The sequence below is a fragment of the Impatiens glandulifera genome, chromosome 1 (assembly GCF_907164915.1).
Source record: "Impatiens glandulifera chromosome 1, dImpGla2.1, whole genome shotgun sequence".
Taxonomy (NCBI): Eukaryota; Viridiplantae; Streptophyta; class Magnoliopsida; order Ericales; family Balsaminaceae; genus Impatiens; species Impatiens glandulifera.
The window spans coordinates 153,797,698-153,822,588 of NC_061862.1; the positions used below are offsets into that span (position 1 = coordinate 153,797,698).

A 24,891-nucleotide genomic window follows, 5' to 3' on the forward strand; every position below is an offset into this window, starting at 1 on the left:
AAAATTCACAAGGATAAAAGTTCAATAAAATTGTGGTTATCTCAACGAGACTATGTTGAGAAAGTACTAAACATATTTGGGATGAGTAATTCCATGTCCTTTCCTGTTAGTATTGTTTCTTAATAATCAACCAAGTCTTTAGTTAAAATAGAGAATGACTTATATATTGTATAATTAATATACATTTTTTTATGAGAATATATATATAACAAATATTAGCTTAAACATTTAAGCTTTTACAACACACAAAAATGTTGTTAATAGTTAATTAACATTATACAATAAAGACTTATCTTTTTAGTGATTCTTCTATTCCTCAAGATGAATAATTTTAACTTATCAAAATGATTCATTATCTTTTTTGCAACATCGCAACTCCTATTTCTGAAACAATAAAGACAAAAAATTTTGGTTGCGCAAACTACTATATAGCTTAACACACTAGAAATGTTTTAAGATTGTTAGTATTATTTTGTTCAAAATTACAAAAAATATACATATAATGATATTACAAGGAAATTAATTAAATACAATGAATGAAATCATCGGAATACAATTATGATTTGAGGCATGTGTTACACATATTTCCATTAAAATAGTTTCATCATCTCCCGTTTGTGTTGGAGCTTATTACAGATGATTGTCTCCTAAGATACAACAAATCTAGTAGTGATTCTACACTAGAATCATTACGCATCGAACATGATAAAGATACATAAATCCAATCATCGATTTTAACAAAGATAGGCGAGTCAAAAATTCGAAGAACACTCACAAAGATAAGAAAAATAACTTTTGGAATTCTTGAGTGACAAATGATAAGATAGTGTGTTAAAATTAATTAAAGTGAATTGATATTTATACCTGGAAATTAAACCTTAAAATCATTCATTAATTCTTTAATCAAACGACTACTAATTCATCCATCCAATGGTTAACATTGCTTGCCTCTTCATTTTTTATCTTCACATAGTTTCAACTACTACTAGCAATAATTATCAATAACAATCGATAAAAGTAATAAACTCATAATTGTTACAATGACAATTAACCACATTGGATGTATTCAATATTTGTTAATTACCCCGTTTAAGGAATTAATGTTATTAAAGAATTAACAGATTCATTTTAATTTGGATTAAATTTTATCCTAATACACATTTGAATTTAATGTGAATTTCGATTGGATTAAATTTATCTAAATTATCATTTTCATTTAATTGATGAAATTAGTTTAATTCTAACATTGTCCACTATTTTGGGGAATCATTTTAAGTATTTTTATCTAAACAATGTCCAAAGACGGACAAGGATATTGAAGACATGACAAATGTTCCATATGCAAGTGTAGTTGGTTGTTTGATGTATGCAATAGTTTGTACACATTCAAATTTGGCTCAAGTTGTGAGTCAAACTAGTAAATTAATGGTAAAACTGGGTAAACAACATTGTGAAGCAATCAAATGGATCTTAATATATCTAACGGACAATTCAAGTTATATTATTATTTTTGGTGGTCAACGAGTTAATTTTATAGTTGTTGAATATATGGATTCAGACTATGCTGGTGATATGAATGACAGAAGTGTTAAACTAAAGAGAGAAAGATTATATTGAATTGTTATTCATGGTTACATAAATTATGTCTATTATATAGACATTATAATTGACATATAAAGAAACTAAATAATATAATATTGATATTATCACAATTTATAATATTGTGATAATATCTTACAAATATATTATATTATACTCTAACATCCTCACTCAAACTCACGATGTAATAACAATAAGTATTGAGAGTTTGACAGTCAGAAAATGAAAGCATGAACAACAAGAAGTTACACATCATTCTTAATCTTCTTCTCTTCCTTCTCTTCTCTCTTCTGCCCAATCCATTAACCATCTACAAAAAAACAGTTCTTCTTTGATTCAGACCAAACAAACCAAAACCAATCAAACCATGTTTCACAAATTCCTCCAAAAAACCAAACTGAAATCAACAATTCACAACAACCAAACTTTACAAACTTAGGGAAAATCCAAACCAAATTCAACTCCCTATTATCAACAACAACCAAAACCAATCAAACCAAGTTTCACAAACATAAGGAAACACCAAACCAAATTTAACTTCCTATACTCAACAAAACAACCAAACCAAAACCATTCAAAGAAAGACCAATCAAACCAAGCTTCAAAAACTCACTTTTGATTTCCTCTCCTCCAAGACTAATAATAAAACCAACATTCTTCTAAATCAGTTAATTCAACCAAATCAACATTCGATCCGTCCAACTAAGCAACCAAACTCATTTTTATCGAGCTACCAAAATCCCCAATCCAACTAAACGAAAACAAATCCACTCAAATGAAATCCAATCAAACAAAGACCAAAATATAATAATAATACTAAATGATTAGAGCCCCCCATCAATGGCTAAGGTAACCATTGATGAAGGCAGTGGAAGTCTATCACTTGATTGACTTAAGAACGATAACAAGGCTCTGATACCATGTTAAACTAAAGAGAGAAAGATTATATTGAATTATTATTTATGGTTACATAGATTATGTCTATTATATAGACATTATAATTGACATATAAAGAAACTAAATAATATAATATTGATATTATCACAATTTATAATATTGTGATAATATCTTACAAATATATTATATTATACTCTAACAAGAAGGTCTACCATCGGGTTTGTATTACTCTTTGTGGGGGACTTATATGTTATCAACACTTCAGTCTATTGTGGCACTATCAACAACAAAAACAAAATATATGGCAATAACTAAAATTGCTAAAAAATGTGGTGACTTAATAGGTTAATCAAGGAATTGAGTATTGAGTAGGGCGAGAGTTCAGTTACTTTGTGATAATTATATCGTCATTTATTTAGCAAAGAATGGGGTGTACAATGTTATAACGAATCATATTGATGTGAGACTTCACAAGATCGGAGAGTTGATCACATCTGGTTAGATATTGTTATAGAAGATTCATATTAGTAAGAATGCATCTGATATGTTGATGAAACCATTTACTATCGACAATTTCAAATTGCTTGATTTTTTTTGAATGTTTCAAGTTGCTAATGAATGGTGGTAGGTCATCCCATTGAGTGTCTAAGACTCTATGTTGTTATCTTCTAGAAAGACTGAAATTTCTCGAAAGTGGATGTATATGATTTCTCTCATACGTGATGGAATATTCGTCAATATGGAGATTGTTGTGTATTTGGTTTATGTACACATGTTAATTAAGTTTAGAGTTAATGGGTTGGACCTAGAGTAATTTAGTCTTTGTGACTTTATATACTACTTTATAAATACCATGTAATATAGAGTTTTAACCCTAAATGTGAGATTAATATAATCGACGACACTCTCAAGGATATAGACAATATAGTCGAACCTCGTTATATATTGTGTTTTTTTATTTTCTCTATTGTTATTAGTTTACGATTACTCGAATCAACGATAATAATTACATCGTCCTAACCAAACACTACATTTCTATAATCATGTAATCATATTATTTCTCATTTCACATCTTTATTAATAATATTCATATTCTCATTCTCTTATCTTATCTGAACTAAACCGTATTATTAATGTTTACTTTATCTACATTATTCCAACATATTATTTTGAAAATATGTATTTCAAAATAAATTTTGGAGCTAGTTTGATTATGTGAGATTATATTCAAATAAGATATTATGCCATCAAACACCATTTACTTAATCACACAAATTAAATAATAAAAAATATTACAATATTTTGTAAGGGTAAATTACATTTAATAAGGTCTCAGCAAAATAGACAATATAGACAATTTAGCAGTTGAGTTACATTATATTTATCATAAAAATGATACTTCATTTATTTATTATAAACTTAAAGGATGTACAAATATTTTCAATTAAAAAACAATATAAATAAATGTAAAGTAAGGATGATAAGATTAACAAAATGATTTATTTTTGTTTAAAGTTTAAACTAAACACCTAACATATATTTTTTTCAAATAATCTTGTGGCCTCAAATAATTGATATCATTTAAAATTCTAATCATCATTAAACTACCTTTAAAATAAATATGATTAAAAAATATTTAAACAAAATCCAAATAAATCCAAAAAAATGGAGCTAGGTGGGAAATAGTTCCTAAGTAGGTGACCGTTGGGGGTTGAAAGTGCATAACTTGTTTGGATTTTGTTTTTTCAAAATAACTTTTATTTATATTATCTCAATTATTGAATCAATTAAATCATAAATAAATAAATATATCTAACTATTCCTATTTTATCTTTTATAAATTTAAATATTAAATAAAAGTAAAATATTTTAGTAATTCAACCATATCAAACAACCTTAATTGATAATTTCTCTTAAATAATAAGTATCTAATCAATTATTATTATATTTTAAAATTATTAACTAAATACTAAATATATCTATTAAATTTTTACAACAACATTTAAAATAATAATAATTTATTTAAATAATTAACTTTTCTATCTAACAACATAATAAAAGATAAAATCAATCCTATTATTATTACTACATGTATATACCGTGACAATCTGCAAAAACTTTAATTGAGTGGTCACTTTAAATTTATCTATGAATTTAAATTTTGAATTTTATTATTATTTATATAAACCTAATGAACATCTATTGATGAAATAAATTATCTAGATATCTTTTTGACCATTTTGAAAAAGAAAATAAATAAATTATCAGGATTGACTGCTAAAAAAATATATTTATTAATGAGTCATAGGCTAACAAATAAACTTGTTTGGAAGGATTTTTTTCTCCTAATAATTTACTTATTTTCCAAATTTAATTTATTATAAAATTAATAGTCTAAAAACGCTTAAAAGTTTAAGATTTTTATTGGGTTGTTTGATTTTATTTGTTAAATGGTTAAATTAATGTAATCTTCTTTTATATATAAAGTAATAATATTTTTATATTTAAATAATTGTATGTAAATAAAGATCTACTAAATAATTCATTTTTAATATTTATACTGTACACAACTTTTTAAAATTCAAATTCAAATAACTTGTATATCATTTAAAAAATATTAAATTTACAAAAAGACAACCGAAGCTGATAAGGCAAGATCTAGGGTTTACTTATATGGTTCAAATTAATTATTTGAAAAATATTCATACTAAAATAATTTGAAATTCAGTCTCATTTAATTTATTCGACCGTTGAATTTGAAAATCAATGAGAGAGAAGAAAAAAAGATCTCTCCTTTATCTTTTTAACTCTTGACTTTTTGCGACTTTCAAAAAAAAAAAAAACAGAGACGTTTCATGTGTGAACACAACCGTCCGATTTCAAATCATCAACGGCTGAGATTACTCGACCGTTGTTACCAAATCTTTCACTTACAAAAACCCACCTGACACTCTTCAGAATTCAAACATCTTCTTCCAAATCCTCTTTCTTTAGATCTATTTTCCTTAATCTGTTTCAGATCTAAGAGAAAGATGGTGAAGGTGACTTCTCACACTTCTCCGTCGTCATCTCCGGTGAAGATAACAGTTTCTTCTTCATCTTCTACATTTCGTACAATCGGATTAACCAGTCCGATCCGGCGACTTTCAGGTTCAAACAATGTTAATTCACCTCTGAGTGGAAACAGAGGACAGAGAGCTTCCAGCGGTGGGGGAGGAGGAAGTCGTCGTCTTTCCGTTTCAAAAGACACCGATGAATTCGTAGCTTACACAGTTCACATCCCGCCGACACCTGACCGAGGAACGACATCGGAATCTCAGAATAGTCCGTTGGAGAGCAGAAAGAGTGCGGCCGGAGGACCCCACATCGGGTCTTATGTAAAGGATACGCTTTACACCGGCGGGTTCAATTCGGTGACACGTGCCCACGTAATCGATTCGTCTATCAACGATGGAGAAGAGATTGGGAAATCGGAATTGATTTGTGAAATCGAAGGTTGTGATGATAATGCACAGGATAAGAACTGGAAAGGTCAGTGTGAATGTGGGTTTAGAATTTGTAAAGATTGTTATTTGGATTGTATTTCTAATGGTACTGGATATTGTAATGGTTGTAAAGAGGCTTATAAGGATTTAACCGATTATGAAACCTCTGAATCTTCTGGTTCTGGTACTGAAGAAGAGGATCATGCTGGTCCTTTGCCGGCGGCGGCGGCGAAGAAAGGAATCCCGAGAGTGGAGAAGAATTTCTCTCTGGTTCAGTCCTTTAAGGCCGGTGTCGGCGCCGGCGGACAGAATCACGAGTTTGACCATGCAAGATGGCTGTTTGAGACAAAAGGAACTTATGGGTATGGAAATGCTGTTTGGCCAAAAGATGAATATGAATTTGGTAGAGAAGCAAACCCACCTCCAGATTTCAACGAGAGAAGAAACAGACCTCTTACTAGAAAAGTCGGGATTTCTACTGCAATCATCAGCCCTTACAGGTCAGTCAGTTCATCATTTTCAAATAAACCCAAAAAAACCCAGTATTGTATTGATCTGATTTTGTGATTTGTGATATGTTCTTGCAGATTACTGATATTCGCCCGTCTAGCAGCTCTAGCATGTTTTCTAACATGGAGAGTATCCCATCCCAATCACGAAGCAATGTGGCTATGGATCTTATCAGTCATTTGCGAATTCTGGTTCGCACTTTCATGGCTTTTAGATCAGCTTCCCAAGTTATGTCCAGTCAACAGAATCACAGATCTAACCGTCCTCAAAGAACGATTCGAATCATCAAGCTTAAACCTTCGAAACCCAAAAGGCCTATCAGATCTTCCCGGAGTCGACGTCTTTGTCTCCACAGCCGATGCTGAAAAAGAACCGCCTTTAGTAACCGCAAACACAATCCTCTCGATTCTAGCGGTTGATTATCCGGTGGAGAAGTTGGCTTGTTATGTTTCAGACGACGGTGCTTCTTTAGTTACATTTGAAGCATTGGCTGAAGCAGCAAGCTTTGCTAGAATCTGGGTTCCTTTCTGCAGAAAACACAAAATTGAACCGAGAAATCCAGAGGCTTATTTCAGTTCGAAACGTGATCCATTGAAGAATAAAGTGAGAATCGATTTCGTTAGAGAAAGGAGGAAAGTTAAGAGAGAGTATGATGAGTTTAAAGTGAGAATCAATGGTTTACCTGAATCAATTAGACGAAGATCCGATGCTTATAATGCTCAGAATGAACTTAGAACGAAGAAGAAACAGATGGAAATGGGTGGAAATCCGTTTGAACCCATTAAAGTCCCAAAAGCTACATGGATGTCTGATGGCTCTCATTGGCCTGGAACTTGGTCTTCTTCCGAACCAGGCCATTCTAGAGGCGACCACGAAGGCATTATCCAGGTAATCTATTGTTCTATTTCGAATGTTTACGCCTTTACAGGTTTAGAGTTTAAGGTTTAGGGTTTAATGATCTCGTGTTTTTCCCGTAGATTATGTTGGTACCACCAAATCCAGAGCCGGTTTTTGGAACAGAAGCAGACATATCAAATCTAATCAGTACAACAGAAGTGGACACTAGAATTCCGATGCTGGTTTATGTTTCTCGAGAAAAACGACCAGGTTTCGACCACAACAAGAAAGCTGGAGCAATGAACGCATTGGTTCGAACGAGTGCAATCATGTCCAACGGCTCGTTCATTCTGAACCTCGATTGCGATCACTACATTTACAATTCATTGGCTCTTAGGGAAGGAATGTGTTTCATGCTCGATCGAGGCGGGGATAAAATCTGTTACGTCCAATTTCCTCAGAGATTCGAAGGAATCGATCCAAACGATCGTTACGCGAATCACAACACAGTCTTCTTCGATGTAAGCATGAGGGCTCTTGACGGTTTACAAGGTCCAATGTATGTGGGAACAGGCTGCATTTTCAGACGAATTGCTTTATATGGATTCAGTCCTCCAAGAGCAACCGAACATTTGGGTTTGTTCGGTACTAAGAAGATTAAGTTCTTGTTGAGGAAAAAGACTGCAAAGAAAATTGATGACGATGAGGAAATGATTCTTCCGATAAACGAGGAGGATAAGGATGAAGATGAGTTCACTAAGGCGCTTGTTCCTCAAAGATTCGGGAATTCAACATCGTTAATCGATTCGATAATGGTGGCGGAATTTGGTGGGAGGCCAATTCATGATTTACGTGGGAGAGGAAGCCAGAGTAGACCATCTGGATCACTTGCAGTTCAACGGGAGCCGTTGGATGCTTTGGCGCTCGCGGAGGCGATCAGCGTTGTGACATGTTTTTACGAGGATAAAACAGAGTGGGGAAAAAGAGTTGGTTGGATTTATGGTTCGGTTACAGAAGATGTCGTGACGGGTTATCGTATGCATAATCGAGGGTGGAGATCAGTTTATTGTGTCACCAAGCCGGATGCGTTTAGAGGGACAGCTCCAATTAATCTAACCGATAGACTCAATCAGGTTCTGCGATGGGCTACGGGTTCAGTTGAGATATTCTTTTCGAGAAACAACGCGCTTTTCGCGACGGGGCGATTGAAGTTCCTTCAGAGGATTGCGTACTTTAACGTCGGGATGTATCCATTCACGTCCATCTTCCTTCTGACTTACTGTTTCTTGCCTGCATTCTCCCTTTTCACTGGGAAATTCATCGTGCAGTCGCTTAGTGCCACGTTCCTCGTGTTCTTGTTAGCGATCACGCTTACTTTATCGATGTTGGCTCTCCTTGAGATCAAATGGTCTGGAATTACTCTCCATGATTGGTGGAGAAACGAGCAGTTTTGGCTGATTGGAGGAACAAGCGCCCATTTGGCTGCAGTTTTTCAAGGGCTGTTGAAGGTGATAGCTGGTGTTGATATTTCTTTCACTCTGACTTCGAAATCTGCTGTTCCTGAAGAAGGGGAAGATGAATTCGCGGAGCTTCATGACTTCAGGTTTACATTTCTAATGATTCCTCCGATAACAATTATATTGGTGAACATGACAGCGATTGCAGTTGGAGTATTCAGGACAATGTACAGCCCGTTTCCTCAGTGGAGTAAGTTAATAGGAGGCGTGTTCTTTAGCTTTTGGGTTTTGGCTCATTTATATCCATTTGCGAAAGGGTTGATGGGGAAAAGGGGAAAGATTCCGACTATTGTTTACCTCTGGTCGATGTTGCTTTGTATTATTATCTCGCTGTTGGCGGTTTACATCGACCCGCCTTCTGGAAGACAGCCATTCATGGCGTTTGAGTTTCCCTGAGAAAGAAGAATGAATTGAATTCAATCAAAGAAGAAGTTGCACTCAAACTTCTTCCCAAGTCAGCCATTCATTGTCTGTGAATTTCTAATTCATTTTGGATGTTTGTTCTTATTTATGTTCATGTTCTTGTTCATGTTCATCACTTTCCTCTTATTCAAACCATGAATTGTATTAGTTTAAACAAATGTTCTGTATTTGGTTGACAAGTCTTTTCAGTTATCTAACACAATCAATGACGATAACAACAAAGAAAACAAACCCTAGATTGCTAATACATCAATAAAAGCAAACAACATCCAAGAACTAGGTCAAATTAGAATGGTAACAATCTTTCTATTTCTCTCTTATTCACTGATAACAATGATGAAGGTTATGGAATAGAATACAAATGGCCTAAAGGGTAATGAACAATAATAATAAATGAACAAGAAGGAGCAAAATCACATGAGGAATTTATCAGATACATGAACCCTAAAACAACAATTCACATTGAATGTGCAAACAGATCATAAGGTGTCCATAGTGCATCAAGAGGACATGCCTGTTTCGAGTCAATTCTCAGCCAAGGTTTACCACTACCACTCCAATGAAGTAAACTCACCGCACCTGGATGTAAATCTCTACAGCTACCTCTAACATTATCACCACCCAAACCGTGTTGATTCCATCGGTGTTCAATCGGAGCAACATGTCCAGCAAGAACAAGTAAAAACGGAGGAAGAGAACCAAGTTCATAAATCCTCTCATTCTTCTGTATATCCATCCATTTCTCAATCTTCTTTGTATATCCAAACCGCCTCCATTTATAAAGATCAATAACCATAACACCAGTATTGAAATAGCAAGGGTTTCTACCGGAGAAAGTACCGGAAAACCGCTTGTCAGACCAAAACCTCGCCGTGAAGTACTTTGTGAAGTTCGCGTGACAGTATTCCGGCGCACCGATTGTCTTCCCTGCTAATTTTGTTCTCCATAGCTTGGCGATATCATCGACGACGATGAGATCCGAATCAAGATATATAACTCTATCGACGCAAGGCTCTAGAAGATCAGCCAAGTAATTTCTCGCGTAATTCAACGGTTGTTCGAGTGCTTGTCTAACTGACGTGGAAATAAAGCTACGAACAATATCCGGATCGAAGTAATAAACCTTGAACTTCAACTGTGGAAAAGTAGAACGAACTAGGGTTTCCAGATCCGTATTTGATAGAATGAAATGAAAGAAAACACTCTCTGGACATTGAGAATGTTGAAGAATCGAATGAACAGCAGCAATCGAGCCTCTGAGGTATTCCACATCTAAAGTGATCGCAACGTGAACAAAGGAAGGATCGCATACGTATACACTGTTTCCGTTTCCGTTTCTTCCTAATAGTAACGAGCTGCATTCTTTAGCATTACGGAATTGAGATGATTTTCTGAAGGAAAACTTATCTGTTGGTGAATTTTGAGTTAGTAAACGCAGATTTCCATCTAGATTTGATGATCTGATTGCTTCTGCAGGTGGAAAAGACTGTAGAGATGGTGAAAGAACTATGATAACCATTGCGGCTGATAGAAAACCTGATAACCGCATCATCCATAGCATCTTTGAAGTTTGAACACAGTTGATCTTCTTCTTCTTGTTGTTGTTTGGATCAGAAATGCGAGAAGATAAGGAACGCTAAGGTTCCTTCCTTCCTTCCTTTCGATGGCGTGGGGTCAAAGCGAGCTTGGATGAGAATCCATGGAATCTATTCGGAGAAGAAGGAGATGAAAACGACGACGTGCGTTGGAGTTTGTTCATTTCTCAAAACAGATAAATTACACAGCTAATTTCATTCTGTTTTTTTATTTTTTTATTTTATTTTATAATCTCAATCAATATGGTATAATATTAATTTAAATTAAGAACTGTAATAATTGAAATTGGTATATTTTTAGTATAAAATTAAATAAATTTATATATATGGTAGTTTCCTTAACAACTTGTTTAAAAACCAGTTAATGAATGTAAATTAATGTATATAATTAGGATGACTTAATGGTTAAGAATTGTACTTAAAAACATCAAAAAATTTGATCCACAAATTTAAATTAAATGTTTTTTGGGTTAATTTTTTTATTTTAAGTCATTAATTAATTAAAATATTAAAATATATATATATTTTTTTATAAAAAGATATATATCATTAGAAATTAATACTTTTTAAATTAAAAACCATTCTCTTACAATCAACAATAATTAATATTTTTTAAATAAATAAAATTTCAGAATAAACTCTTTTCTAAAAAATCATTAATTTATATTTATTAATAAATAATATTGAATTTATTTGCTAAAAAATATTTTTTTATCAAAAAATTAAGTTTGTCATATAAAGTTAATCAAAATTTTTTTTTAATGTAATTTTAACTTAAAAAATTATCTTTTTCATATATTTTATTTTTTTATTTGAAAAAAAATTATTTAAGAATAAAAATAACATTAAAAAAAAAAGTACTCGATAATTTATTAAATTTTAAGTTTTTGAGAAAAAACAATTAACTTGTAAAATATCCCACATATAAATTATTATCAACGCATAATACTGATTTACGTTCTATTAAAAATAAAATTTTATTATTGAAATATTTATATTTTAATTTTACATTATTTTATTTTTTAGTGACATATTTATATTAAATTATAATAAATTATTTTTTATAAAAAAATGTGATGCAATGATAATTATGATAAAAAGTAATATATTTTATTATCGGAGCAAAATGACGATCTTGACCACGTGGGACCTATGATAGTAATGAATAGGGGAGCTGTCCTCCGTTGTCATTTCCCTTTCTCTAGTTCTTAAGAGGAGGACAAATATCAGGAAAATAGGGCTATTTTATCGTGTGGCTTAGATCAATCCAACTTACGTGGACGGACTTGATTTGATCAAACACCGACATCTTATAGATAATAGTGCAACACGGGATTATGGCACTTTGCTGCACCACAGGTTTAGCATTATAAGTTATAATCACAAATTAATTATTATAATAATATTTGTGAATAATTTATTATATATATTTAAATAAGTTAAATAGAATCGGAAATAATTAAAAAAAAGAATAAGAATAATAGTATACGTATAAGTATCCTGAAAGAATAAACCTTAATTTAGGCCTAGTTTGGTTTTATTCTCTTTACTAATAATTTTATTCTTCTTGAAAATAGATTGATCAAAATATTTTATTCTTTGTTGTAGGATTTTTTTGAGACTTGTACATTAAATTGATTATTTGGGTAAAGGAAATACTTGTTTTCAAATAGTTTTAATTAGAGTGGAGTTTGAAGGGTAAAATTATTTGAGTTTAAGTAAACAAAAATAATATTAATAATTTAAATTATTATTTAATTCATAAGAAAATATATAATTGAATTATAAATTATTTGATCTAAAGTTGAAAAGCATGTTTTCTAAATAAATTAAACAAAAAGAATATTCTTAACTAGTAGTTGATTTAGATAAAATGTTTGGTCACTTCTAATCCTCTAATATGTTATATAAAGCATGTACAATTAAGGATTTTAACGATACATTTCGTTTATAAATAAATCAAACATATTTATGCATTTAGGTAATAAAAAATTGTATAATTTGAAACAATTAAAACTAAAGTTTGTATATATTATTGGTTATATTCAATAAGATTCAATCCATCTCATGTTTGATTTTTTTAAATAATCTTAATATAATTAAATACTATTTTAATATTATTTCAATAATAAATTACTTAATTTATTAATTAAAATATAAAGATATCATATATATTTTTCTTTTATTAAAAATATCTCACTTTCTCAAAATTATAAATAATCAATTTTTTATTTAAATAATTCATATTATTTTAAAAAAAAACTTTATATCAACCTTATCTTATTATTATTATTAAGGTTCCTTTCACATTCTTTTATATATTTTGTAAGTTGTTGAATTGATTAGTTAGATTTTAATATGATTTTAATTTGTCTCCATTGAGAAATTGTTAATAAAATTAATTTATTTATTTATTAAATAATGATGATTTTGTTTTCAAATGTATTAAATATAAACAATGACATATTGGTCAAATACTCAGAAGAAGGTCCAATAGCAGTAATTTCCGTACAAAGTAAAGGGCACAACCTTTCATTGCCAGCCTGGTTTCATTTTTCGAAGCCTAAATTGATTTGCGGGCTGTCCGGACATTTACATATGGCCCCAGTTTCATTATAAATTTGATTCACTTTTTTTATTATTAAGAATATATATATAATTTTTAAATATTTCTTATATAAGTATTTTAATTATACATTTATATTTATCCGACCTAATTTTAAATTTTGATTCACTTTCTTTATTATTAAGAATATATATATATAATTTTTAAATATTTCTTATATAAGTATTTTAATTATACATTTATCCGACCTAATTTTAAATTTTGATTCACTTTCTTTATTATTAAAGAATATATATATATATATATATATATATATATATATATATATATAATTTTTAAATATTTCTTATATAAGTATTTTAATTATACATTTATCCGACCTAATTTTAAATTTTGATTCACTTTCTTTATTATTAAGAATATATATATATATAATTTTTAAATATTTCTTATATAAGTATTTTAATTATATATTTATCCGACCTAATTTTAAATTTTGATTCACTTTCTTTATTATTAAAGAATATATATATATATATATAATTTTTAAATATTTCTTATATAAGTATTTTAATTATACATTTATCCGACCTAATTTAATAATTGAGTTTGAGCTAATATAATATTTGTTTGATAGTTTTCGAGTTTCATAATATATAATATATTTATTTATTTAATTTAATATTAAAATTTTAAAATTTAAAATAAATATTTTATTCATAAATATTTAAAATTTTAATTTTAGTTCAAATTTTTCGAGTCGAGTCGAACCAAATTTGTAGACAAATAGTCGAGTCGAATTCGAGCTCAAATTTATAAACTCGTTCGAACTCGAGTTCGAGCTAATAAATAATGACTCGAGTCGAGCTAAAGCTGACTTGAACTCGGCTTCCTCATTTCTCGCCCTACTTAAAACTCACTTTTATACTCTTATTTTGAAAATACTTTTTGTTTTTGTGAATATAAAATTGATCAAGCACAATACAAAATCAATAAAGTGTTTAGGGTTTTAGTGATTTAGATGAATATATTGATTCACAAAATTCATGTTGTGAAAATTAGTTAATGAAGTCTTTATATTATTATTGAAAAATGAAGGTTATTTAAAAAAATGAAGAATAAATATATGAATGACGAGTAAACAATAACAATTGTCTGATTGTCCTATTATTATTATAATTATTGAATTTATAGATAAATCAAAAATATTGTGTAAACGAAGCAATTGATTTGAGACAAAAACTAACATAAAATTATAACCAATTTAGACATTAAATGAAAAAAAAAAAAAAAATCGTACAATCAATACTGTCCATTTTGTTGTCGGTAGAATATATATATATATAAAAACTGTTCAGACTTCTTTTATCATTAATTTAAAATATTTTAATATAATTTTTAATCGTTTTAAGTTTATGAGTAGGTCAATTTATAATTCGACATAAGTATTCATTTATTCTCATATATATATATATATATTCAAATTAATCGTAACTCTCGACAATCGACTCGACAATTTCGAAAATTTTAAAAATTAAGCAACATTATAATTATATATATATATATATGGTTTGAAAACTATTTATATTGTTTATGTGTCAAAAAAATTTCAATCTAAACAAAAGTTAAAGATAATTTTCATGAATGACTATTATGATTTTTTTTGACATTTTATATTTAAAGTATACATTCTCATACAAAAAGTAATGATAAGTGATAAAAAGTTAATTTTGATAAAATGCCTTAATTAGATTTGAAATATTTGGGTTGTGTTAATTTTCTAAATAAAAATAAAAATATATATACCAATATGGATGAACCATGTTTAACCCACACTAAGGTAACTAAGATGATCAATTACAAGTTTAATTTTAATTTAAAATATTTTAAGTTAAATGAATATAATAAAAACAGGATATAATATTAGATTTAATATATTAAAAAATAAATATTAACCATTTTTTTTTGTTAATAAAATGATACATTATTTTTACAATCATTGCGAAATTACTTTTGCTTGTTATATTAGGATCACATGATTCGGCCCATGGGCCTAAAAGTTTGTCGACCTTATTTGGTAAGTATTTAATTTTTTCTATAACTTTTTTCTTCAGAAATAAAAGAATCATACATAATTACCTAAAAAAATGTAATAATTTCTAAGTATCTTAAATGACAAATGAAGTGAAATTTTAAAAAAGAAAATAAAATACTTTTTTAGTAATAATATTTTATAATTATATTTTAGTAATCTTTGGAATACAATTTAAACTTAGAAAAAAGTTAAACTTATTTATTTATAATAATATTTAATTATTAATATTATGTATATTTTATAATATTATAGATAGTTAGATATATATATTATATTTTTTTTTAAATATTAACCACTTTAATTTTTTATCAACTTTTTTTTATTGATTATCAATAATAAATAACATATTATTCCATTTTATATTTATTATTACAAATTATTGTATTATTATTATTTATTATTTTACTTATTATTTTTTAATAAATCTCTATTAATATATAACCTTAAAATTAATAAAAAAAAATACAATTAAATAAATAAGAAAATATCACTCACTCATTAGTATAAATATATAAAATATAGATATAAATATTTTATTATTTAAAATAATTACATTTATATATTCATAATAATATTATATATATTTATAATAAACTATAAATCTATATTATAATAATTTTATATAATTAATTAATAAATAAACTACATGGAAAATAAAATATTTATAAAAAAATAATGAAAACTATTCCTAATATTAAACCAACAACAGCAACTCTAAGGTCTTACAACTTTAGAGCTCTCGTTTAGATCCTTATATAATGATTAAATAAGATTTTCTTATAATTGAACTCTTAAAAATTTTAAGGTTATGTTTGGAAGACGTTGATATCTTGACGAATGAACAAGTGTCTGATTGTCAAATTATTCAAATGGTGTGGTATGCACAGTAAAGGATTTTACAAATTTTTAATGCAAATTGAGTTGTTACAAATTCTGAACTTTAAGAATGATCTCCAAACTTCTGTGTAGATTCTACCGATAAAAGACCACGAGAGAAACTTTCTAACGAAGTTGAAAAAACGACTCGCCACTATCTTATATTCTATAAAATAAACATTTAAATTTTCTAAAATAAGACTTCAAGAACGACCTCCAGACTCACTTTTAGATTCTATCAAAAAAAAAAAATACTACGAGAGAAGTCTCCTAACAAAGTTGAAGAAGTGACTCACCATTATCTTAAATTTTACTAAATCTATCACACACTGAATTAAAAGATCGTCGACCTAAGCATAACGATGAGAATGTCGACTTGAAATATTTATTCTTTACGGACTTTAGCGCGAATTAGTCGATGAGGACGTCATCTTCATAAAAGGGAGAATAAATGTTACATATAGAAATTGTATTGATCCAATAATATAAGGAAGTCCTTAAATTCTTATAGTTGTAACAATGGTATTAGATTTATTGATTCCTATTTTGCGCGTAAGTAAAATAAAATTTGACAGGAATGAATGGATGTACACTAGAAGAATATTTAATTCAAGGTCAACAATGGTATAAGAGCAGTTGTTGATTTTCTTTTTGTGATTTGTAAAATCAACAAAAATCTTTAAAAAAATGATTTTTTTTTCTTTCAATTTTACAAAACCAAAATTAGAAATCAATCATTATTATACTATTGATACAAATATAGGAATTTATGGATTTTTATTCTATTTGATCGATACAATTTCTATATGTAATATATAGTTTCATCCTCTCCAGAATAGCTTCAAAGCTGATGAAATCTTCTAAGAGTCTGGTGAATTCCCTACTTCCTCCGGAGGGAAATGACTCCAAGAGGCCGAAGGAGAAGGAACATGATTCTAATGAGTAATGAAGTTGTAGAGGAGAAGCTCCTTAAAATAAGACTTACTAATCTTATGTAAAAAAATCTCTACACATGAATGATTTCTAAGATTATATCAGAAATTCACTTCTTCATATATATATGCTAGCCAGAGCCAAATGTTGGAAAAATAAGGTGGCTAAAATCTCCGAGGAAAGGAAAGAAGGGTGTTGATCAAACATTCTAAAATGGGGAAAGATAAAAATGGTGAGGCTAAAGCTAACTTGGATTTTGTTAGGAGTGCAAAGAATGAAGAAATAAAGGATTTGATTGAATCAAATCTTATTCTTAAGCAAGACAACTTTTGAGTTGGAAGTCCTATTAAGCAAATGCACATACTTTTCTTTTAAACATTATTATGATTAAATGTAGCCTGAAATGTCTGATGAATCTAATAATCTTAGTAGATGTAATAATGGTTGATTGATGCATAATTGTTTTTTTTAAAACGACTTACAATCATTTCATTAAAAATTCTCAAAAACGGGAAAAAAAACCCACGAATTTAAGAGATTATTCTAGACAGACCTAGAATGATTTTGAAGTCGTAACATTCTGAATAAAAATTAAAAAGCTAAAAACGTAAATGAATTATCTGATTACAATGATTTCAATTCTAGTGAGTTCAAAAAACGGTAAATTCTAGTTCCTGCAGATATTCCAGTTCTGCTCCGTACTTGGAATTCTTCTCCACGTTTCCGCGAGGGTGCTGCAATCCGATACAATATCTTTCCATAACTTTTCAACGCTCATGCGGGTTCTACCATATACCTTTGCATTCCGTTTTGCCAAATGTTATACACCACTACTCCAAAGCCGCACTTGAACACGCTTGTTGCAAATCTATTTCCCTTGGCTTTGAGTAGTGTCGTTTCTTTGATTTCTTTTCATTCGCTCGGGAAACTGACCAGCTCCAGGCTTTTATAGAATCTGTCCCAAAGCTCCGAAGCAATATAGCAGCTCCCGAATAGGTAATATATGGTTTCTTCATTTCCTATGCATAGAAGACAGCTCGCGTCCAGGATGCTTATATACTTGCTGATACGATCACGAGTGCTGAGTCTTTCCCAGAAGGCGAGCCATATGATGAACTGGTGTCGAGGAATAATCTTCGTTGATCATACAAGAGGAGCCCATTCTACTTTTTGCGCTTTTTCCCGGGTTACCTCCAGTATTTTCTTTAATACCAGTTTCCCATTGTCATCAACTTTCCATTCATAAATATCCGGTCTGTCGTGTAGTTGTATGTTACTTATATGATCAAGTATCATCTTCCCTTCTAGAATTCTTCTCAGGAGCGAGTTACAATTCCCGTCTTTGATGTCTCTGATTTTTGCTTTTGCGCAGACCTTCTGATACGGGTATTTTGAAACTCCTCCTTATGGATAATAGGCTGGTTTTCGAACCAAGGGTCGTGCCAGAATAAAGTGCATTTCCCGTCCCCTATCCGGATGTCGTAAAGATCTGCAATATCGCTTCTTAGTTTAAGAATCTTTTTTAGAGATCAGCTCATACCTTCATGAACTTTGCAGGTCCAGATGTTGGTTTCGTGTTTCATAAACCTCGTATGCACCCATTTGATCCATAGTGACTCCTGATTGCGCTCCAAAGCCCACCGATGCTTGAAGGTTAGAGCCGTGTTCCACTCGACACAGTTCTTCAATCTGATGCCTCCCTCGTCCTTCGGTTTGCAGAGAGCAGTCCATTTGAATTTCTTTCCTCCTTTTCCGCTATTGCCCCAGATAAAGTTCTTCATCAACGTGTCGAGCTCCTTCATTACCTTCTTCAGAATGATCATCTGCTGCGCCTAGTAGCCAACTATGTCTATGACCACAGTTTTGATATGTTCTATCTTCCCTGCATAAAAATTTTTTTCACTGCCCAACCAAATATTATGTTCTCTTATTTAGTGCAAATATATCATCTTCTTCGATAATGGATGCTTCAAGAATAGATATAATTTTTTGACAAACAAATTAAAAATGATTTAAATAATGAAGTGACCAAGGATATTTGGAAAGAGTCAACCTAACGTACTTTCGATTTCTACCCGAAACACTTTAAATAAAAATGTAGGGTTATGGCTAGATATAGAGTATCAAGATGATATGATGTTAGTTCTTCTTAAATAAAAAAATAACTATATATATTTTCAAGATATTTATATTGTTGAAACTCTTCAAATAAGTGACTAATGGATTCAACTTTTTATGTTTACAGATAGATCTTAACCAGACCATGAAGAGATGGATTCATTATCCATCAGAGGTTAATAGATGTTTTTGTGTTATATTATATTGGAAACCCATGTTCTTTTGTTTATTTTGAGAAAGCTTAATATGTTCCATTTAAAAAAATACAAAACATTTCTTCAATTGCATTTCCCAACTGGAAAGGGAATCCAATTTTCTCACCAGTTTAAGCAACCTTATTTATGGATAGTGAGTGACATTCAATGGTTCCATTATGTGTGCTTCTAGTTGGGGGGTCCTTACAAATATTAAATTAAACAATAAAATGGTAGTTGTCATTTTTAAATGAAGATGAGGAGACTGTGGAAGAAATGGACTTCACATGCCACTATTTATTGTTCAATTAATATATATTTTTTTATTTGTTATGTGGTTAAAATGTTGTTATCCTAACACCTATTAATATTTATTTTTCTACTAATAATAATAATATCAATATCTTTTCTAATGAATTCTACCCAACCAAACATAATTTTAATGACTTTGACATCCAATTTTATAATATACAACTTGTAACTTGTTTTATGTTCACGCAAGTTCGAGTACCATATTATTCGAACTCGATTGAGTACAAAATTTCATACTCAAAATCGGCTCGTTGACAATTCGAAGTACATGCGCTCGAACTCGAAAAACTTAAAAATAAAATTTTGTTAATTAAAATTGCATATTTTAATCAAGGTTATGCTCATTTGCCTAAATTGTGAATATCTGTTTATTGTAAAAAGAAAAGAGGAAAGGGAAGATGATTAGGATTTTTATTTTATAATATATATATATATATATATATATTATAACATTTATAAAGTGAGCTACTCGAAATATAAAGTTCAAACTAGAATTCGAGTCGAGTTTTGATCGAACTTATAAACTCGAACTCGAGTCGAGTTCGAACCGAGCTTCTATAAGCGGCTTGACTCATTTATATTCCTACGCACAACTACTTATCTTTATTTCATTATTCTCTTATTAATTAGATCAATTTATGAATTAAAATATATTTTATTTAAAAATTATTATTATTATTATTTAGATTTTTTTTTTCAAATTTTATATTTAAACTATTCATTTCATAATATAATCATATTAACTATTTAAAAAAAATCATTTAAGTCTTGTTACAAAATAAATATTTATATTTTTTAAAATTACCACTAATCAAAATTTTTTAAAATTAAACCTATATCAAAACAGAACTTGAGTTATATGTGACTTTATTGGGTTTCTTTTAAGAATATTGTTAGATAACAAATAATTTATTATAATGTTTTATTTATATTTATAAAATTTAAATTTTATAAAATTAAATAATAATATTTTTATTAATAAATTTAGTAATTAAATATTTAAAAATAAATAAGAATTTTGTTTTAAAAAAAAATCACATAAAACAAAGACAACTCATTTTAGTTAATGACCAACAGCGCTATTTGTTAAAATATTATTAAATATGCGCTATTTGTTAAAATATTATTAAAATTATTTTATTTTGTTAAAATATTTAGTAAATTTATTTTATTTTTTAAATAGAGGATATTATTTAGAAACTTTTGATAAAAAAAATCATATAAAATAAAGACAGCCCATTTAGTGGATGGGAGCTAGTTAAAAATTGTTGTATTGTGTTAAATTATTTTAAGTGTATAATAGTGAAATTATTTTATTTATTTTTTAAATAAAGAATTAGAGTGAAGCAAATATTATTTTATCTAAATTTAACTCCAAATAAAATTTTGTAATAAAAAACTGTCTGAACCCAAGATTTGGTAAATTAATTTTTTTTTAATAATTTAAATAATAGGTTACTAAGAATATCTTAATGATTATAAAAATTCATTTCAATATGAAACTTTACCATATTTAATAACTGCAAGTCTAAACAACACTAATTCTTAATCAAATAAAGATCATAATTAAATGCAATTAATTAAAATAAACACTAGTTTAATATTATTAAGTAATCAAATTAAAACAATAACACCCAAATCTAAACAAATTAATTAATTAACTTGTTTATAATAATTCATTTCTTCACTTACTTACTTCTCATATCTGAGATGAGATCTTAGTTGAACCATAAGGCATCAATTGACTTTGTCTAATCAATATAGATTTATACATCTCAACAATCATCTTCTCATCATATTCCTTCATCGGCCTTCTTCCAAATCCCGCAACACCCACATCCACCATCCCTCCTCCGAAAGCGCTGCCGCCGAGAGCCGATGAATTAGAAAGACGAAGCATGAAATTGACGTATGCGTCTCTCAATTTGATTAGAAGTTTCTTCGGTGAGAAGAATCGAAGTTTCAATTTGGGTTTCTTTAAGATCTTGATTCTCCAAAACCTGTTGATTCTTCGCTTTCTTGGACCGCCGCCGCCTAAGACTGCTAATTGTAGATTGTTTCGGCGACGATTGGATCCGTTTAGTCGGTGGTAACGTGGGTTTGATTTGGGTAAGTATTTGGTTAGGATTGATCCTCTGTTTGAAGATGGTGGTTCTTCCATGGTGGATTGTTGTTTTTTTGCAGATTGGAGAAGATGATGTATTTGAGGAGAAAGGATAAGAGGTTGGCAGGTAGAGAAGCTAATGACGTGTGATAGAAAGATAGAATTGTAATTAATGATTTTGAAGATAACATTTATTTTTAGTTTATACTTTTATTTTTTAATTGAAAAAATAAAACACACTCTTTTTACATGATTTGCATAATTAACGGATTCTGTTACAAGTTTAATAAACTTTTATTTTTTAAAATGGTAATTTTTAAGTTAAAGTGATGGAATTTTTTAATTTTTTTTTAAAGTTATGTATATTAAAAATGAAAAAAAAAATATTTAAGTATAACAACAAAGTATAACATGAAAATAAAAAATAAAATAATATTTAATAAGTTATTGAGCTCTAAATTCTGGAAAAAAACGATTAACTTCTTGACAGATTTTATTGAGTTTTTTAAATGAATATCGGAAAACATAAATAATAATAGTATTATGAATGATAATTATCGAACGACTACGATCATTGAAAGTTCAACGATTTTTTTTCAACCTGATAATCACCAATGAATAATTTGAATGATAACCCAAATATGTATGACTGTCGTATAAGTCGCGTTAATCCAAACTTTCCAGCCGCAACTATATAAAGTTATGTAAATTTTCATATTTTTTTTTAACAAACATGATTGATTTTAATTTTTTACAAAATTAAATATTATTTTTTTAGCAAATACTTAATTTTACATTAAAACATCTAAATTTTCTTTTACAACTTTACACTATTTATTTATATCAAGTTTATTAGATAATTACATGTATGGAAGATAATATGTAATTTTATTTATTGAATAGTTTTCTTTTAAACATAATTTTATTTTAATTTAAATTATATATATATTTGTTGAATTGTGGTATTGTAATTATGTATTGAAATTAATTTGAGATTTAAATATCTTATTTTAAATATTATAATTTGTGACTCTTTATTATACAAAAACGGATTTTGTATTAACGATTTCAAACGTTGTTAATTTATTATGTGCGTGATATTTATAAATAAATAAATAATATATGTCACTAATTTAGCTAACGAATTTATAAAAATTAAAGTTCTTAACTACCGAATTTGTTGAAATTCAGTAACATAAATATTTTATTTATTTATTTATAAACATTGTAGATAATAAGTTAACGTCGTTTAAAACCGTTAAGACAATACCTTGTTTTTGTATAATTTTAACAATAAACAACCTAAATTGTGGATGTTTGAAAAAGAAGAGATCTGAAATTTCAATTGGTGCTAATAAAGAGCCTCAATCTCATCTCACCGTTCTAATTTATTTTTTTAGTTAGACTTTATTATTGAAGAAACTAATATATATCTACCTTAACTTAAAAATATTATTGTGAAAATTGAATTTAAATATTTTATGACTTGATCTAGACTTATTAATTTATGTGATTTTTTGCACACATAAAAAAATCTCATTCAACAATAATTTTCAAATTTAAATAAGACAAAAAAACAAAAAAAAAACAAAAAACAAATAAATGAATAAAAATGACAATTTGTTGTGACAAATAGATTGAAAACTATTTTCATAGAAGTGGTAGAACACACTTTTATATGTCAAATACATGTCTCATACCAAAACTGAAAGATAATAATTATTTTGTCATGTAATAATAATCTTAACTTAATATTGACTTGTATATTATTAGATGCCTTATTATTCAAGATAATAATATTTTAATGTATTTTTTCAAATAATAAGTGTCAAAATTCAAATAATAATCTTAATTGTATATTATTAGATGCCTTATTCTTCAAGATAATAATAAATTAATTTATTTGTTCAAATAATAAGTGTCAAAATTCAAACCAACGAACTTCTGCTTAGAAGGTGACTATAATTACTGATATAAATTATAAGATTTAAATATTATATATTAGAGTTAGTATGCATTCAAATAAACTTTTATAACTTTAGTCTAAAACTGGTTTGAATATAGCCAATTCATATTTATTATAATGGTGGCTGTTGACCTGTTGTCATTAATTACTCCTTAATCAATCTTAACAAGCTTCATGCCTTTATAATGTTACCTTGATTTTGACACTTAAAATATTAATAGTTCTAATCTTATAAATTAAGTATAGATTCTTTACAAAAGCTACACAACTGATTTAATTATTTTATAATACTCTTATTTTAGTTAATAATTTATAACATAAACAAAATTAAATAAATTTGCACATAGAACTGCGCCACAATTCTCATTCACCTTGACTAGACCTATTTATGATTTCTTCTAGTGTTCTAGAAAGGTTGTTTGAGTTATGTCAAAGACAAGTGTGGGCTTCTAAGGGGGTTTGTATGAATTTGTGTAACTTGTTGGTTTTTGATTAAAAAAAATGATTTTCTTTTTGTTATTATTTGATGGATTGTTTGGATGAGAGAACTCAATAACATAACTCGTCTGGTGAGATTTTTGTAAAATTATTTCATCACAATCTTGGTGGAAATTCAGAGTGGTAACAGTGGGATGCATTTCTGATCTCTTAGACGATTTTCAGAGGAATAATGTGTGGAAATTCGTTAGAGAGTTAATATTTAGTGTCATTTGTTTTTTATGCTCTTATTTATCTTTATTGTCATGTTTTTTCATGTTTTCTTTGTTGTCTTTTTTGTGTTGGTGTTTTATTTTTTTGTCGTTTTTCTTAAACGATTTTATTTGAATAGAATAAAATTCCTTCAAAAGAGAAAGAACTTCAGCC

At 28.6% G+C, this 24,891-nt stretch overlaps 3 protein-coding genes across 3 annotated transcripts; 1 reads left to right on the forward strand and 2 right to left on the reverse strand.

Annotated features, from left to right (window-relative positions):
* Positions 1-5,426: 5,426 nt before the first annotated feature.
* On the forward strand, positions 5,427-9,460 carry LOC124920236 (cellulose synthase-like protein D5). The gene is made up of 3 exons (XM_047460680.1): positions 5,427-6,481; positions 6,569-7,379; positions 7,469-9,460. Exons 1-3 carry the CDS (start codon positions 5,529-5,531, stop codon positions 9,239-9,241), a joined length of 3,537 nt encoding a protein of 1,178 aa, XP_047316636.1. The 5' UTR covers positions 5,427-5,528; the 3' UTR covers positions 9,242-9,460.
* An 83-nt stretch (positions 9,461-9,543) lies between these two features.
* LOC124920237 (probable galacturonosyltransferase-like 7) lies at positions 9,544-10,997 on the reverse strand. The gene has a single exon (XM_047460681.1). The coding sequence runs from the start codon at positions 10,827-10,829 to the stop codon at positions 9,726-9,728; it is 1,104 nt and encodes a 367-aa protein (XP_047316637.1). The 5' UTR covers positions 10,830-10,997; the 3' UTR covers positions 9,544-9,725.
* A 10,540-nt stretch (positions 10,998-21,537) lies between these two features.
* Positions 21,538-22,182, reverse strand: LOC124916266. The gene has a single exon (XM_047456996.1). It carries the CDS (start codon positions 22,116-22,118, stop codon positions 21,657-21,659), a length of 462 nt encoding a protein of 153 aa, XP_047312952.1. The 5' UTR covers positions 22,119-22,182; the 3' UTR covers positions 21,538-21,656.
* Between the last annotated feature and the right edge of the window lie 2,709 nt (positions 22,183-24,891).

Coding starts and splice junctions, on each gene's coding strand:
- LOC124920236 (XM_047460680.1), top strand. CDS start 5,529: ATGGTGAAGGTGACTTCTCACACTTCTCCGTCGTCATCTCCGGTGAAG. Junction 6,482..6,568: donor GCAATCATCAGCCCTTACAG/GTCAGTCAGTTC, acceptor ATGTTCTTGCAG/ATTACTGATATTCGCCCGTC. Junction 7,380..7,468: donor ACCACGAAGGCATTATCCAG/GTAATCTATTGT, acceptor TTTTTCCCGTAG/ATTATGTTGGTACCACCAAA.
- LOC124916266 (XM_047456996.1), bottom strand. CDS start 22,118: ATGGAAGAACCACCATCTTCAAACAGAGGATCAATCCTAACCAAATAC.
- LOC124920237 (XM_047460681.1), bottom strand. CDS start 10,829: ATGCTATGGATGATGCGGTTATCAGGTTTTCTATCAGCCGCAATGGTT.